General features: G+C 45.4%; 1 protein-coding gene across 1 annotated transcript in view; it reads right to left on the bottom strand.

Moving 5' to 3' along the window:
- MTCH1 (mitochondrial carrier 1) overlaps positions 1 to 12674 on the bottom strand; it is a 360468-nt gene that overhangs the window by 199068 nt on the left and 148726 nt on the right. The window contains exon 4 of the mRNA XM_086923273.1: positions 6640 to 6717. Coding sequence (XP_086779399.1) covers positions 6640 to 6717 — 78 coding nt within the window. The remainder of the gene's footprint in view (positions 1 to 6639; positions 6718 to 12674) is intronic.

Raw genomic sequence — 12674 nt, 5'->3', positions numbered from 1 at the left:
CGATTCAGAAAAGGGGGTGGTGATGAACAGAGTGTCTGAATTAAGCAGACCATTCTTACCCAGTCCAAAGATCAGGGCTTGATCCATCACAGTTTTTTAGCTCACTGCACCATCCCAGCTCAGAACTTGGCTATATGCACATTAGTCCGACCCTGGCCCAGTGCATCATGGGAACAGGGCAGACCAAACTACCAAGCCAATTCTTATACTGGGAAGGAAACAAGCTTCCGGGGACCGGTTTCTGGCATTTCAGCCGTCTTCGCCCGGCTTGCTTGAATCCTGATGGTGCAATGAGCAAGGGACTCACATCTGAGTATACCCTTCCACGCTTATGGTGGACAAAAACGATTCAGAAAAGGGGGTGGTGATGAACAGAGTGTCTGAATTAAGCAGACCACTCTTACCCAGTCCAAAGATCAGGGCTTGATCCATCACCGTTTTTTAGCTCACTGCACCATCCCAGCTCAGAACTTGGCTATATGCAAATTAGTCCGACCCTGGCGCAGTGCATCATGGGAACAGGGCAGGCCAAACTACCAAGCCAATTCTTATACTGGGAAGGAAACAAGCTTCCGGGGTCCGGTTTCTGGCATTTCAGCCGTCTTCGGCCCGGCTTGCTTGAATCCTGATGGTGCAATGAGCAAGGGACTCACATCTGAGTATACCCTTCCACGCTTATGGTGGACAAAAACGATTCAGAAAAGGGGGTGGTGATGAACAGAGTGTCTGAATTAAGCAGACCACTCTTACCCAGTCCAAAGATCAGGGCTTGATCCATCACAGTTTTTTAGCTCACTGCACCATCCCAGCTCAGAACTTGGCTATATGCAAATTAGTCCGACCCTGGCCCAGTGCATCATGGGAACAGGGCAGACCAAACTACCAAGCCAATTCTTATACTGGGAAGGAAACAAGCTTCCGGGGACCGGTTTCTGGCATTTCAGCCTTTCTTCGCCCGGCTTGCTTGAATCCTGATGGTGCAATGAGCAAGGGACTCACATCTGAGTATACCCTTCCACGCTTATGGTGGACAAAAACGATTCAGAAAAGGGGGTGGTGATGAACAGAGTGTCTGAATTAAGCAGACCACTCTTACCCAGTCCAAAGATCAGGGCTTGATCCATCACCGTTTTTTAGCTCACTGCACCATCCCAGCTCAGTAGTTTTCAGTAAGCATGTCGCAAAGAAGTTTGGTACGTCCTCGGTACAGTGGTAATGTCCCACTACTAAATCTGCAACCATTTGGAACTAGGATGCCACTTGGATCTATAAATGGCCCCTAAAACATTTAAATGGTGTCTCACAGAATTATACAAGGCCAGGCAGCGATCTCCCCATACTGAAATCCAAATCTTGGTCTTCAAAAAACTGTGCACAGGAGTGCTTCTGTGCTCCTTTTGATTGACCATCCACCTCCCTCCCCACCTACTGCACACCTATATTTTCTTAAAAACTACCCAAGAGTCAGACATGAGGGTCAGGCTTGTCTTTTATGAAGAAAGAAAGCTGTAAAGACACAGAGAAGGAGAACCAAAAACAATGCCATGATGGCACAGTAATACACTTCCATACTCGAATGGCCTACCATTTTTCCACCGGCCAAAGCCATTACATGGGTGTCTCTGGCCCCTGCTTAGTTAAACCGCTAATCATTGTTGCCCTGATTGCTTCTTTTTACATTCCCTCTTGGCTCCTGTTTCTGCAAGTGTGGCCGTGGTGAGGTTCTGGTAGTGAATTCACATGATAACTTCGGCATTGTGAACATGTCCCCTACCCACGTGTCATATGAAGGTTCAAACATTCCTTTTGTTTCAAAGACTGAGACTTTGAAAGTAAACACGGCAGTTAATACAAAGACCCCTGAAGGCCTCACTGTAGAACAGGAAACCCCAGGCCATTGTTATGGAAAATTTACCCTCTAGCACCTAAACTCTTTACAAACAAGCATTTACAATGCAATGGTCTCGTCTTTGTTAAAGGGAGAGCTATTGGTATTGCAAATGTTATTTTTTTCATTTAGTGTTTTTTTTAACTGATAAATAGATGGTGTTTTCATTTACAATTGCAATTGTTAAGCATTAGAGAGTAGTAGAGAGTATTAGCATGTATTAAGTGTTGGGAGAGAGTGACTAGTTGATTAATAGAGAGTATACTTGTATAGCGTAGTGTAGGAGTAAGTTGTAGGCAATAGTAGTTAGTGAGTAGTGTTGATTAGTGGAGCGTAGTATAGAGTTAGTAGTAGATAGTCACACACACACACACAGTCACACACACACACACACACACACACACAGAGTCACACACACGCAGTCACACACACAGTCACACACACACACAGTCACACACACACACCTAGTCACACACACAGACAGTCACACACACAGTCACACACACAAAGACAGTCACACACACACATACAGTCACACACTCACACACACACACACAGGCACAGTCACACACTCACACACACACAGTCACACATACAGAGTCACACAGTCACACACACACACACACAGTCACACACACACACCGTCACACACACACAGTCACACACAGTCAAAAACACAGTCACACACACAGTCCACACACACAGTCCACACACGCAAACAGCCCCACACACACACAGAGCCCCACACAAACACAGAGCCCCCCCACACACAAACAGAGCCCCACACACACAAACAGAGCCCCACACACACAAACAGAGCCCCACACACACAAACAGAGCCCCCCCCACACACACAGAGCCCCACACACACACAGAGCCGTATGACACACAGTCTACAATGAGGTGTAACGGTGTTGGTGTGATGCAGTCAATCACAGAGTGCAATCCGGTCAAGGGCAGGATCGTGCGAAGCTCAGCCACTGGATCTTTGCATGCCTAAGGGCTGTAACCATGGATAAGAGTTTACACTGCATGCATCAAAACCTTTCCATCTGCGCTGATGCCAGCGAAGAAGTTCCCCCACCCTGCGTCTAACGACCTCATGGACCAAATTGCAAGATTGGCCAAGCATTCACTGCGGGAAAATGGAGCATAACAATCAATTCTCAGCCCTGTGCCCCAACAGAGTAGGTGTCACTGTTCCATATGCAGGGGAACGCAAAGATTTACCTCTCGGTAAACTTGGACAAACAGATTAATTCACAACTCTGTGAACCAAACAGCATGTGTCTCATTGTCCCTTGTGCAGGGAAAACACGGGGCCTCCCCGAGGAACAACGCGCTCATCCCCATAAACCCTAAACCGTGTGGACATCCCGGTGTGCAGGGCAGGGGCGACTCGCACCCTGGCACTGATCCCTGCGGTCACCTCAATTCCGTGGTACACGTGATTCTGCCTCTCCACGCCCCAGGTCCACCAGCCTACACGCATCTGTGCACGCAACCACATGGTTGTGCAAATCAATGCCGCCTGAAACCCCAAGACAGGCTAGCTGAGCGAACAACAGCGGGGTGCCCCAACCACCCGTAGAAAAAGGCAGAATGCTCCTGGTAAGGGCCAACACAGTAATCAACCTGGCTCCTCACAGGGCCCGACTTTGAAAATGCAATAGGTCTCACCTTTGATTAATTTAAAGTCATTTGCTTTGCTAATGGTATTATATAGCAAAGCGAATGGCTTTAACGTAATGAAAGACGAGATCTATTGCATTTTCAATGTTTCTTATGTTGATGTTGACGGAAGTGAAGGATTGCATTGCCCTGAACAAGCACGCACCCAAATGCAGGCACGCACACACACACAGATGCATTCACATACACAGGCAAACGTACACATACACAGATGCACACACACAGATGCAGACACATACGCGCACACACAGATGCGCACATACAGAAATGCGCACACATACAGGTAAACACAGATGCACACACACACACACATGCACACAGACACACCCATGCACATGTCACACACATGGACACAAACACACAGGCACACACAATCATGTTTCCGTCTGCGAGGCTGGGAAAAAGAGTTATTTCTAAAGTCCCCGAGTGTTCAAATTTTCTAGAACAAAACTGCTCCATCCAAGGCTCCGGCAGGAAGTATTTCAGAGCCAATGGACTGAAAACAGCATCACACCAGCCGAAAAGACTTAACCAGAAGTACACGTTGAAAGAGAGTTTGCAAGAGTGGTTATTTTATTCTGACTACTGCAAAAGTTAGACTAGAATGAATCTGCCTCCTGGAGCCTCTGACGCCGGACTCCGCTTTTCACCAGGGCGGGGGAGGGGAGCAAGGACTGCCGGACTCCGCTTTTCACCGAAAAGGGGTAGAGGGGTGGGGGGACAGGTGCAAAGTCTGCAGAAGGGGCAGTCTGGGGTTGGCAGCGAGGCCAAGAAAGGGAGGCAGTACACCTATTAACAATATAACAGTCTTTAAGTTGTAAGCAGATTTTAAATACGTTTTTTTTAATCTAGTCATGAAAAAACAACGATTTCACGGTAAGAATGCGAAACATAAGGGTGGGTGCTCCTGGCTGATGCGTTCGTTCCTCCTGAAGAGGGCTGCTTAAGTGATCACACAATAACATCAAGGTCCCTGTAATAGCGTCACCGTGCTCAGCCAAGGACTAAGTTATTTACCTAATCAGAACCCCATGTTGAGGCAAGGCCACATCAGCAGTCATTTCATTCAGACAACGGCAACTGTGATTCAAACATAAAATTCATTTTTATGTTCATGTTGACAGAAGTGAAGGATTACATTGCCCTGGACACGCACTCACCCACACGCAGGCATGCACACACACAGATGCATTCATATACACAGCAAAACGCACACACAGGCATGCACACATACACACAGATGGAGACACATATGCACAGATGCACACACACGCATGCGCACACACTCACAGGCACACACAGATACACACACGCACACACACAGATGCCACACACATGGACACAAACACACAAGCACACACACATTCATGTTTCCATGTGGGAGAAATAATGGTTCCCAGGACCAACTTAAGGGCTCCTAAACACAACCGACCAACGCAACTTCTAAGAAGCATTTGAAATGGCGGTGGAGGGGCAACGGGGGGATGGAAAGGCATGGACAGCGGAGTGCGTGTGGGGTGAGGGAGGTGCGAAAATCCACGGAGTGCTAGCGGGGGGAGGTGCGAAAATGTATGGATAGGGCACTACTACAAACAAAACGCTCACATGAGACAAACATACCTCACAAATTAAAAATCATATTCAGATGAAACTCGGACCACGCCACGACCACCACCATGTTTCTCCTTCGTCAAGCAGAAATGGATCGGAGAAAGGCCCCATCATTTTCAGACTGAGTGGCGTGTTTTTCTTTCTCTCCTCTTCCCATTGGCTGGAATGTAAACAACGGCATTTGTTTTGACTTGTTGTTGTTTACATTACAGCCACCAAAAAAACACACCCGCCCAATCCGAAAAAGACGGGGCTTAAATTGACAGACAAACATCTTCTCCAATGGCTGGCCGCCGTTTAGGAAGCCAGTCAATGGAGAAGAGGGGCGGGTTTAAGCCCCACTACTAGTAAACATAAAATCTCGCCAGCGAGACTGCGCAAGCGCAGCCTACGCTAGCCGAGACCTAAAAATGGGGTCATATCTGCGACATCAGAAGGTGTTAGCACCAATTATTTTTTTCCTGAATCACATTTTTTAACATAGCACTGGCTGTACATTGAAACTTATTAAGAATTACTTACTGTGTCATAATGCATGAGTTTGCAATCCCTACCATCTCCTGAAGTAAACTTTGATATCCAGGCTCTCTTACTCCTGGAGTATCAAGATGCTTAAACGACATAACTAAGTTGTCTAATTGAGCTGTAATAGTATTGTGGCCCTAGGGCACAGCGCAGGACCACAATACAGGTGTGATAATGTCGAGAAATCATGGACTACCCTAAGATAAGAATTCATATCATTCACTGTGGCCAATATCTCCAAGTGGCCTTGGGACTCAGGTAACAACCATTAACTACTGCACGATTCAGTAGTATATGTGTGATGGCTGCATGGCTCTGAAGGCGATTTGAAGGCAGCCTTACAGATGGCCAGAGGACTGCAGGAGGTTCTTCACCTCCAACACCATCACCGTATTAAATATCAATGATTGGCTCAATATGTCAGGTGTTCGGGATGCAAACCAGTGGCTTAGCTCAAATTCATTTGTCATCTGCCTGCTGCCCATGGCCTCTTTGGAACTAGATGGTCTACCTCAAATTGTGGAGGTATCTTTTGTTGAAACACTGGCTATGAGAATTTCACCCCCATTAGCGAGACAACATTAATACTTTAAAACAATCTTCTTACTCTATGGCTGTCTGCAAGCCAAGTGAGTGCCTCCATGATTATCAGGGCTATTAGTGGCACTCTTTTCTTTCATGCATGTACCGCTGGACAATGGGGGTTATTCACAGATGCCTCTGCTTCAAATGGTATTCCTGGCTACTCCCATACCTGAAATTATACATACTCTACTCCAAAGTCTTCCATGCCAACCCCACAACTTTGATTGGTGTGAGGTAACCCATTCTTTCATGGTCTTAGATGATGAATGATCCCTTCCTAAAGCCTAATTCAGATGACGTTAGCTCGTGTGAATAGTCTGGATAGCATACGCTCTCACCTCTTTCACTATCTTTCTGAGTGATGTTTTCACATTATCTTTATTAGAAACGTGCTCCAAATCTTCCCACGGATAGGCCTGTGAAGTCAGAGAAAGCAAATGTCAATAAAGAAAACATGGCAGCAAAGAACTAGTGAGGGAACTGTCTCTAGGGAGAGCAGATATATGCTTCAAAATGGGTAGCAATGGTGGAACAGGTATTTAGACATATATAGCAAACAAATGAAAAAGTGAGGTAGCAGTTCTATTGAAGGAGTGGAAACCGGAGAAACAGTGTGGGGGGGAGTGCAAAAGATGTGAGAGTAGTATCAAACAACATTGATAGGTAATAAGCATTCAAGACTTTCTCATATTTTCTTTTTACATAGGAAGAGTTGAGCCCGGTTTTAAACATAGTTTTCATGTGTTGTGTTATATGGAATTTGTGGAGAGCTTTACAACCCAGTCAGGTATTCTGTTGAGGGGGCGGGTAAATACGTTTTCACAGCATTCCACAACGCAAGAGAGTTAGAAAATGTAACTCATATGAATTGAAGTGACTACCCACCTTTCAGAATTTTCCAGATCACAAGAACCTTAAGACAGTGATGTGAGAAACACAAAAGTCAAGCAGACACATACTTCTGAAATATGGTTTGATGGAGACGAGGTCCTCATTCACGGAGGGTTTGATGATAAAGCATAAGACCTTATAATAGATTTTGCCAGGTAGTAAGCCAATTAATTATTTACAGCGCTGTTGTGGTGAATCATCTGATTGAGTAAAGTCAGAGTAGCTACAGGATGGATACGTGGGAGCCTCATTTCTTAACCAGGAAATCTTTAATAAATTCGTGGAGCCAATCACAGCAAATGTAGGAGTTGCAAATTGAGGGTGGAGGCAAAATATTTAAAGAGACATCTCAAGGTTCGTCCCTTTGCACATATGGTAGTTACTTTGGTAATAAAGATCTTTCTCTTATCCACAGCTACTACAAGATGTCGTATAATTTCTGAAAGTATAAGACGAGTTTACAGTGAAGCGTTTGGATAGCTCTCAAACAATGAGAGGACTGAGACCAACCATAATCCCCATGGCCTATGACGGTTTAGACTTTATGGTTGCCATTTAAACATGGTTGCCAGTAAGGCCATTCACCGAGGCTTTGATGAGCCTTTTATTTTCAGCCGGTCAACCCTGTTTGGAGGGCATTACCCACAGGTGTCATGTGGTCCATCCTCTATCGTTCTGCAAACTAAGGCAAGCACACCCCTTCCACACTTGACTCTGAGGGTAGCAAGGGTGAGTAATAGAAGGATTTTTACAGAGGTACTGTGGGGAGCAAGAGCTCAAAACGTACACTTAACCAACAATAAAAACTGCCCAGCCCAGTGCTTTATTTTAGTTAAAAAGAAAGTAATTTAATCACACAGCAAAATAAAATATTACACACTCCAAAGATGGTTTGGCTACTGTATTTCAACATCACCTATGTGTTCTAGTGAAGTGTTAAAGGCGGCATTGTGCCCTCTCCTCCCTCTGGCAATGATACATGCACTGATTACGCACAGGTGCCTTTCACTATTGATGACCCCAGTTGATAGTATGTAAGTCAGTTCTCAGTTTAACAGTCTTTATTTCCACAGAGTTCATGCAGGTAAAGGTTAGCTTTCAAGCAGCTAGTTTCACCTCTACGCGAATCGGGCAGCATATTTTAGATCACAAGCATTCAGTCTGGAGTCACCTGCTTAACAGAGTGGTCGATTGGTGGCCTGGGTTGGTTGTATCAGCGACCTTGCACACTATGTGTCAGCATTAGCGTCAGGGAACCATGGACTCTGAGCTCACTCCTGCCATCGCCATCGGTGTTAAGTAGTGTAGCAGACCTGCTTACCAGGCACTTGTCTTGCTTCACTAGGCATTCTTGTCTTTCGGCCTCCGACATGGAGCAGACAGGCACCTATCTTTGGCATTGCCGACCATTAGAACGATGCAGGCGGGCCCTTGTCTTCGGAAATTGTGGCCTACAGACTGGCGCAGAGGGTGGTTGTCTTTGGCAGTTGTGACCTCCAGGCCAGAGCAGAGAGGTGCTGGTACGCTCTCCAGGTAAGCTCACAGGTGAACACCCTGAGCAAGCAGTGGCAAAATCAGTCCTTTTGTGCCTGTGGTAGGATTGCCAATACAGCATAGTAATGTTCTGAGGCCTAGTTTCTTCCGCAACTCACTAAAGGAATTGTAGTGGGAGATGCCTCATGACTTGGGTCAACACCAGCTTTCCTCTCTGACGGCAGTCAGCTACATCTGGATGTTCCACATACTGGAATTCTCCTAAGCAGTCTCTCCTCCAGCAGAGTCAGGCACTCACCATCCACCTCTGAGCAGACAGGCAGGCATGTAGGTAAACTCTCAGCTTCTCCAGCAATTTTCAGATGCTGGGTGATATCCTCTTACCTCTGGGAGACTGACTGTCATGCAGATGTCCTGGTCACACAGCAGTCCTTTGAGTGTTCTGTGGAGCACTCCCCTTCCTTAGTCAAGAAGAACTTGGAACTGGCATCAAGTGAGGTGGTTGTTATGTTAATTTTCAATACAGAGGATGTGGATCCACTGTCTAATGTCTTAGAAATAATTTTTGGTGGTTCCCATTCAAATGTAATTATTTGGCGGTCGCTCACAAGCAGCCTTTGTGAAAGGCGATGGCTCTCACATCAGGTAGCGGCAAAACTGTCTTCAAGCGGAAATATCTTAAACAAGGACATGATGAAGTTTGAGATCTCTGCAACTAGCTGTCATCGGTCTTCTTGAAGAAGTAGTCAGGGGAAGACCCTGCTTAGAAGTGTACTCACCTCCAGCAACAGGAAAAACACCTTACCATGTGCTAAATGGCAGTGCTCAGGAAGAACTAATCAGCAGCTCTTTGCTAACAAGAACCTCACCGAATTTCTACTAGTAACACTGCCCCTATCCTCCTTCATTACAGTGTCTGAGTCTCCACCCTAGAGTCGCAAGAATGCAGTCAATACATTTCCTTTGTCTAAGAAAGCTGCATGCATCCTCTATCTCGTGCAATGCTAAACCAGAGGCCATCCAAAATAGATCCCGCTGGTCCCTAGTACTTAAGACTCCCACCATACAGAGTCTTACTTTCACATATATGCTACACATACGACACATATGCACACAGAATGGTAATGCACAGATCTGGAAGGAACATACTATTGTGGGACTTTACACGAGTGAGGCCAGAAGACCGCACTCTCGTCAGACATAAAAAAAGATAAACCCAAAATTCTATAATTCAGATAACATGGTGCACTGCCCCCACCACTTAATGTGACCATCCCAGGACATGGACAGTAGTTCCATGTCAGCTGCTGCACCCCTCCAGTGTCATATAGCTAATTCTTTTCTATATACTGTGTTCAGTTAGCATGAGCTTATTAAATGTTTAAACGCCATTTTTCCTTTCTGCTTCATTTTGCACACGACACATAATTGTTGTTTTATCTTTCAACCCAGAAGAGCTTCGTGATTTACTTGAGAAATAATATGTTATTGCTCTGATATCAGTTTTGCTCGGTACACTGTCTGCACAGTGAGTGCTGAAGGCTCCAAGGATAACTCGACACGATGTTGTTGTGAGGTCTGATCTTCGCACTTCCATAGACATAACACACATGCTGCTGCCAAAATCTGGCTCTAGGCGGGTTTTATATTGTTGTGCTGAACACACACGTAACACACTTGATGGTGCTTCGCATGCAGAGAGCTGGTGGAAGATGATGTGATCCTCTGCCACTGAGATTTTGAGGTATGGGCCCGCCCTGCTAAAACCCAAATGAGACCTTCATGGATATAAAATACTATGCTAAACAGGGAGCGTGAGAATTAGGTGTTGTTAATTCATATTCATTTCAGCATCTTAGTATGCTGTCACCATTTGCCTTTTATGGACTAATAACTATGCTGATAACTTTGTTGCTTATAATATGTTTGCTAGTATTATACAAGATACTGCGTTTGGGAACCCTGCATTAGTAAATAAATATTTCAAATATGCACGTGTCCACATTTACTCCACGTTCTGGTTTGCAATGATTATATAGCGAAAGAGTGTTCATGTGTCACTGTAGCTAACTCGGTAAGGGGATTTTGGGTACTGAGGTGAGTTTTGGGGCAGCCTAATTCACCGAGGTTCCAGGTCTCTATGCACAGTTCTGTAGGAGAACGGAATTCCCGCTACACCAGGTGACAGAATATGTTCTGGAATTAATACTGCAAATGACAGTCTTCGACCTCTGTGCATATGTTAGATTAGCTTGGCTGTAGAGCAAACAAAAAGCCAGGATATCAGTTCCACATGCAGCCTAACACTCAGCATAGTGGAACACGCCCATATTCTATGCAGGGGACATTCCTATCTCACGAAAGCCTATATCTTTGAATTACGTTCATGAGTGGTGGTTGGGTGTAGATGCTAAAATACAGTGTAGACAATTCTGAAACCTGTGGGAACCCAAAGTAAGAGGTTGGGAAGAATACGCTGAAAGTACCACTGACAAAGCATGATCCATCAAGAACATACACCAGGCTCACACCTCATCCCTTATATTTCTATAGTACGAGTGATGGGACTTGTCAAAAAAATTATCTCATTAGGTCTTTACATTTTATTACATGTGGGGCTAAACACGGATAGTATACATCAAAGGAGAGAGTAAGGGAGATTGCACAGACTATGTGTGGTGGGAACTCCTGGTCCCCTAAGGTAGAGTTAAACAACAATGGAGGAGTACCCCCTATAGGCGAAAAGTACAAAGAAGAAATTTCTTCTGTATCTGGAGCTTAAGGCTCTGGTTGGCAAAAATTGCCCCAACCCTTTACAGGACAGTAGTAGTCCTTAGAGAAGACCCCTCACTCACCAACCTGGTTGGTGACATGCTTCATCATTGGGGTCCCACCCCATAGGCCGAATGCCCATAGGGTGTGCTGCGACACCTGGTTACAGCAGAAAAATTAAAACACGTATCGGCGAGCACAGGAGCACCATTAGGTGCAGAAAGGCCAATACCAGACTTACCGAACACTATCTGTCGGTAGGGCATAACCCTGATGAAATACAATGGACTATCATTGAGCAAATAAAATCAGGAACAAATGTGAACCAACGCCTTTTTGAAAAAGAACAAAGGTGGGTTTACAGACTTGCAACACATAAAACTGGTCTTAACGACAATATTCCATGGAACACAGTAATGACCCTTTGAGATGGTTTTATATATAGAGTGTGGTAACTTAACGTACCCTGCACTGAGACTTTGAACTGAATAAGAGTCATAACATCGAGACACTTAATTTATGACCACCATTTGATTTGCCCATTTTGCAAACTGTAGCAAAAAATCTCTCCTTTCAGCTTCCTATACAAAAATTTTTCCCAAATGTTTAACTTTAGGAATAATCAGACCGGGTTATTTTCCTGAGTTCTGCTTTTTCCTCTGTGACGCTGCTCCTCCGTGAGCTTCGTCCGCCCAGCAGTTGTCCTGACAACCGCAAACACAAAAACCCACGTGACCGTAGCGTCAGACGAAGCGTCAGCGGGTTCCGCCCCTGAGCTTCGTCCTGATTGGTCCGCCGGGAGCCTCTGATTGGAGCCACGCCTAGTCAGGAAATAGCGAAGAGTTTACTTCTCGGCGTTGCTACCACATCGGAACACTCCACGGGGTATTCACGAGTAAGAACCAAGTAGGTTTGTACGCCAGATGAGCAGAAGTCGCAAGTAAGTGCCCTGTGATTAGATGTAAGACGTACACTATACGTCTCAGACCTAAATGCATCTAAGAGAGGCGACATTTTAATTGGATGCGCGCCTTTCATTTTTCGCAATTTACAGGTGACGGATACTTGCCGTCTTGGACAACTTGATGCCCATGAAGCGCTAATTACCGCTTCAAGTGTAAGCAATACAACAACTCTGTGTATTATGTTTTCAACAAATAACGACCAGCTTTTCTGCGGCACATGTCTATAGTTGCCGTTCACTTCCAGTAGTGCC

Source organism: Lissotriton vulgaris, chromosome 5 (genome assembly GCF_964263255.1).
Source record: "Lissotriton vulgaris chromosome 5, aLisVul1.2, whole genome shotgun sequence".
NCBI lineage: Eukaryota > Metazoa > Chordata > Amphibia > Caudata > Salamandridae > Lissotriton > Lissotriton vulgaris.
Note: the sequence above shows the minus strand (reverse complement) of the source record. Positions and strands in the feature narration are given on the sequence as shown.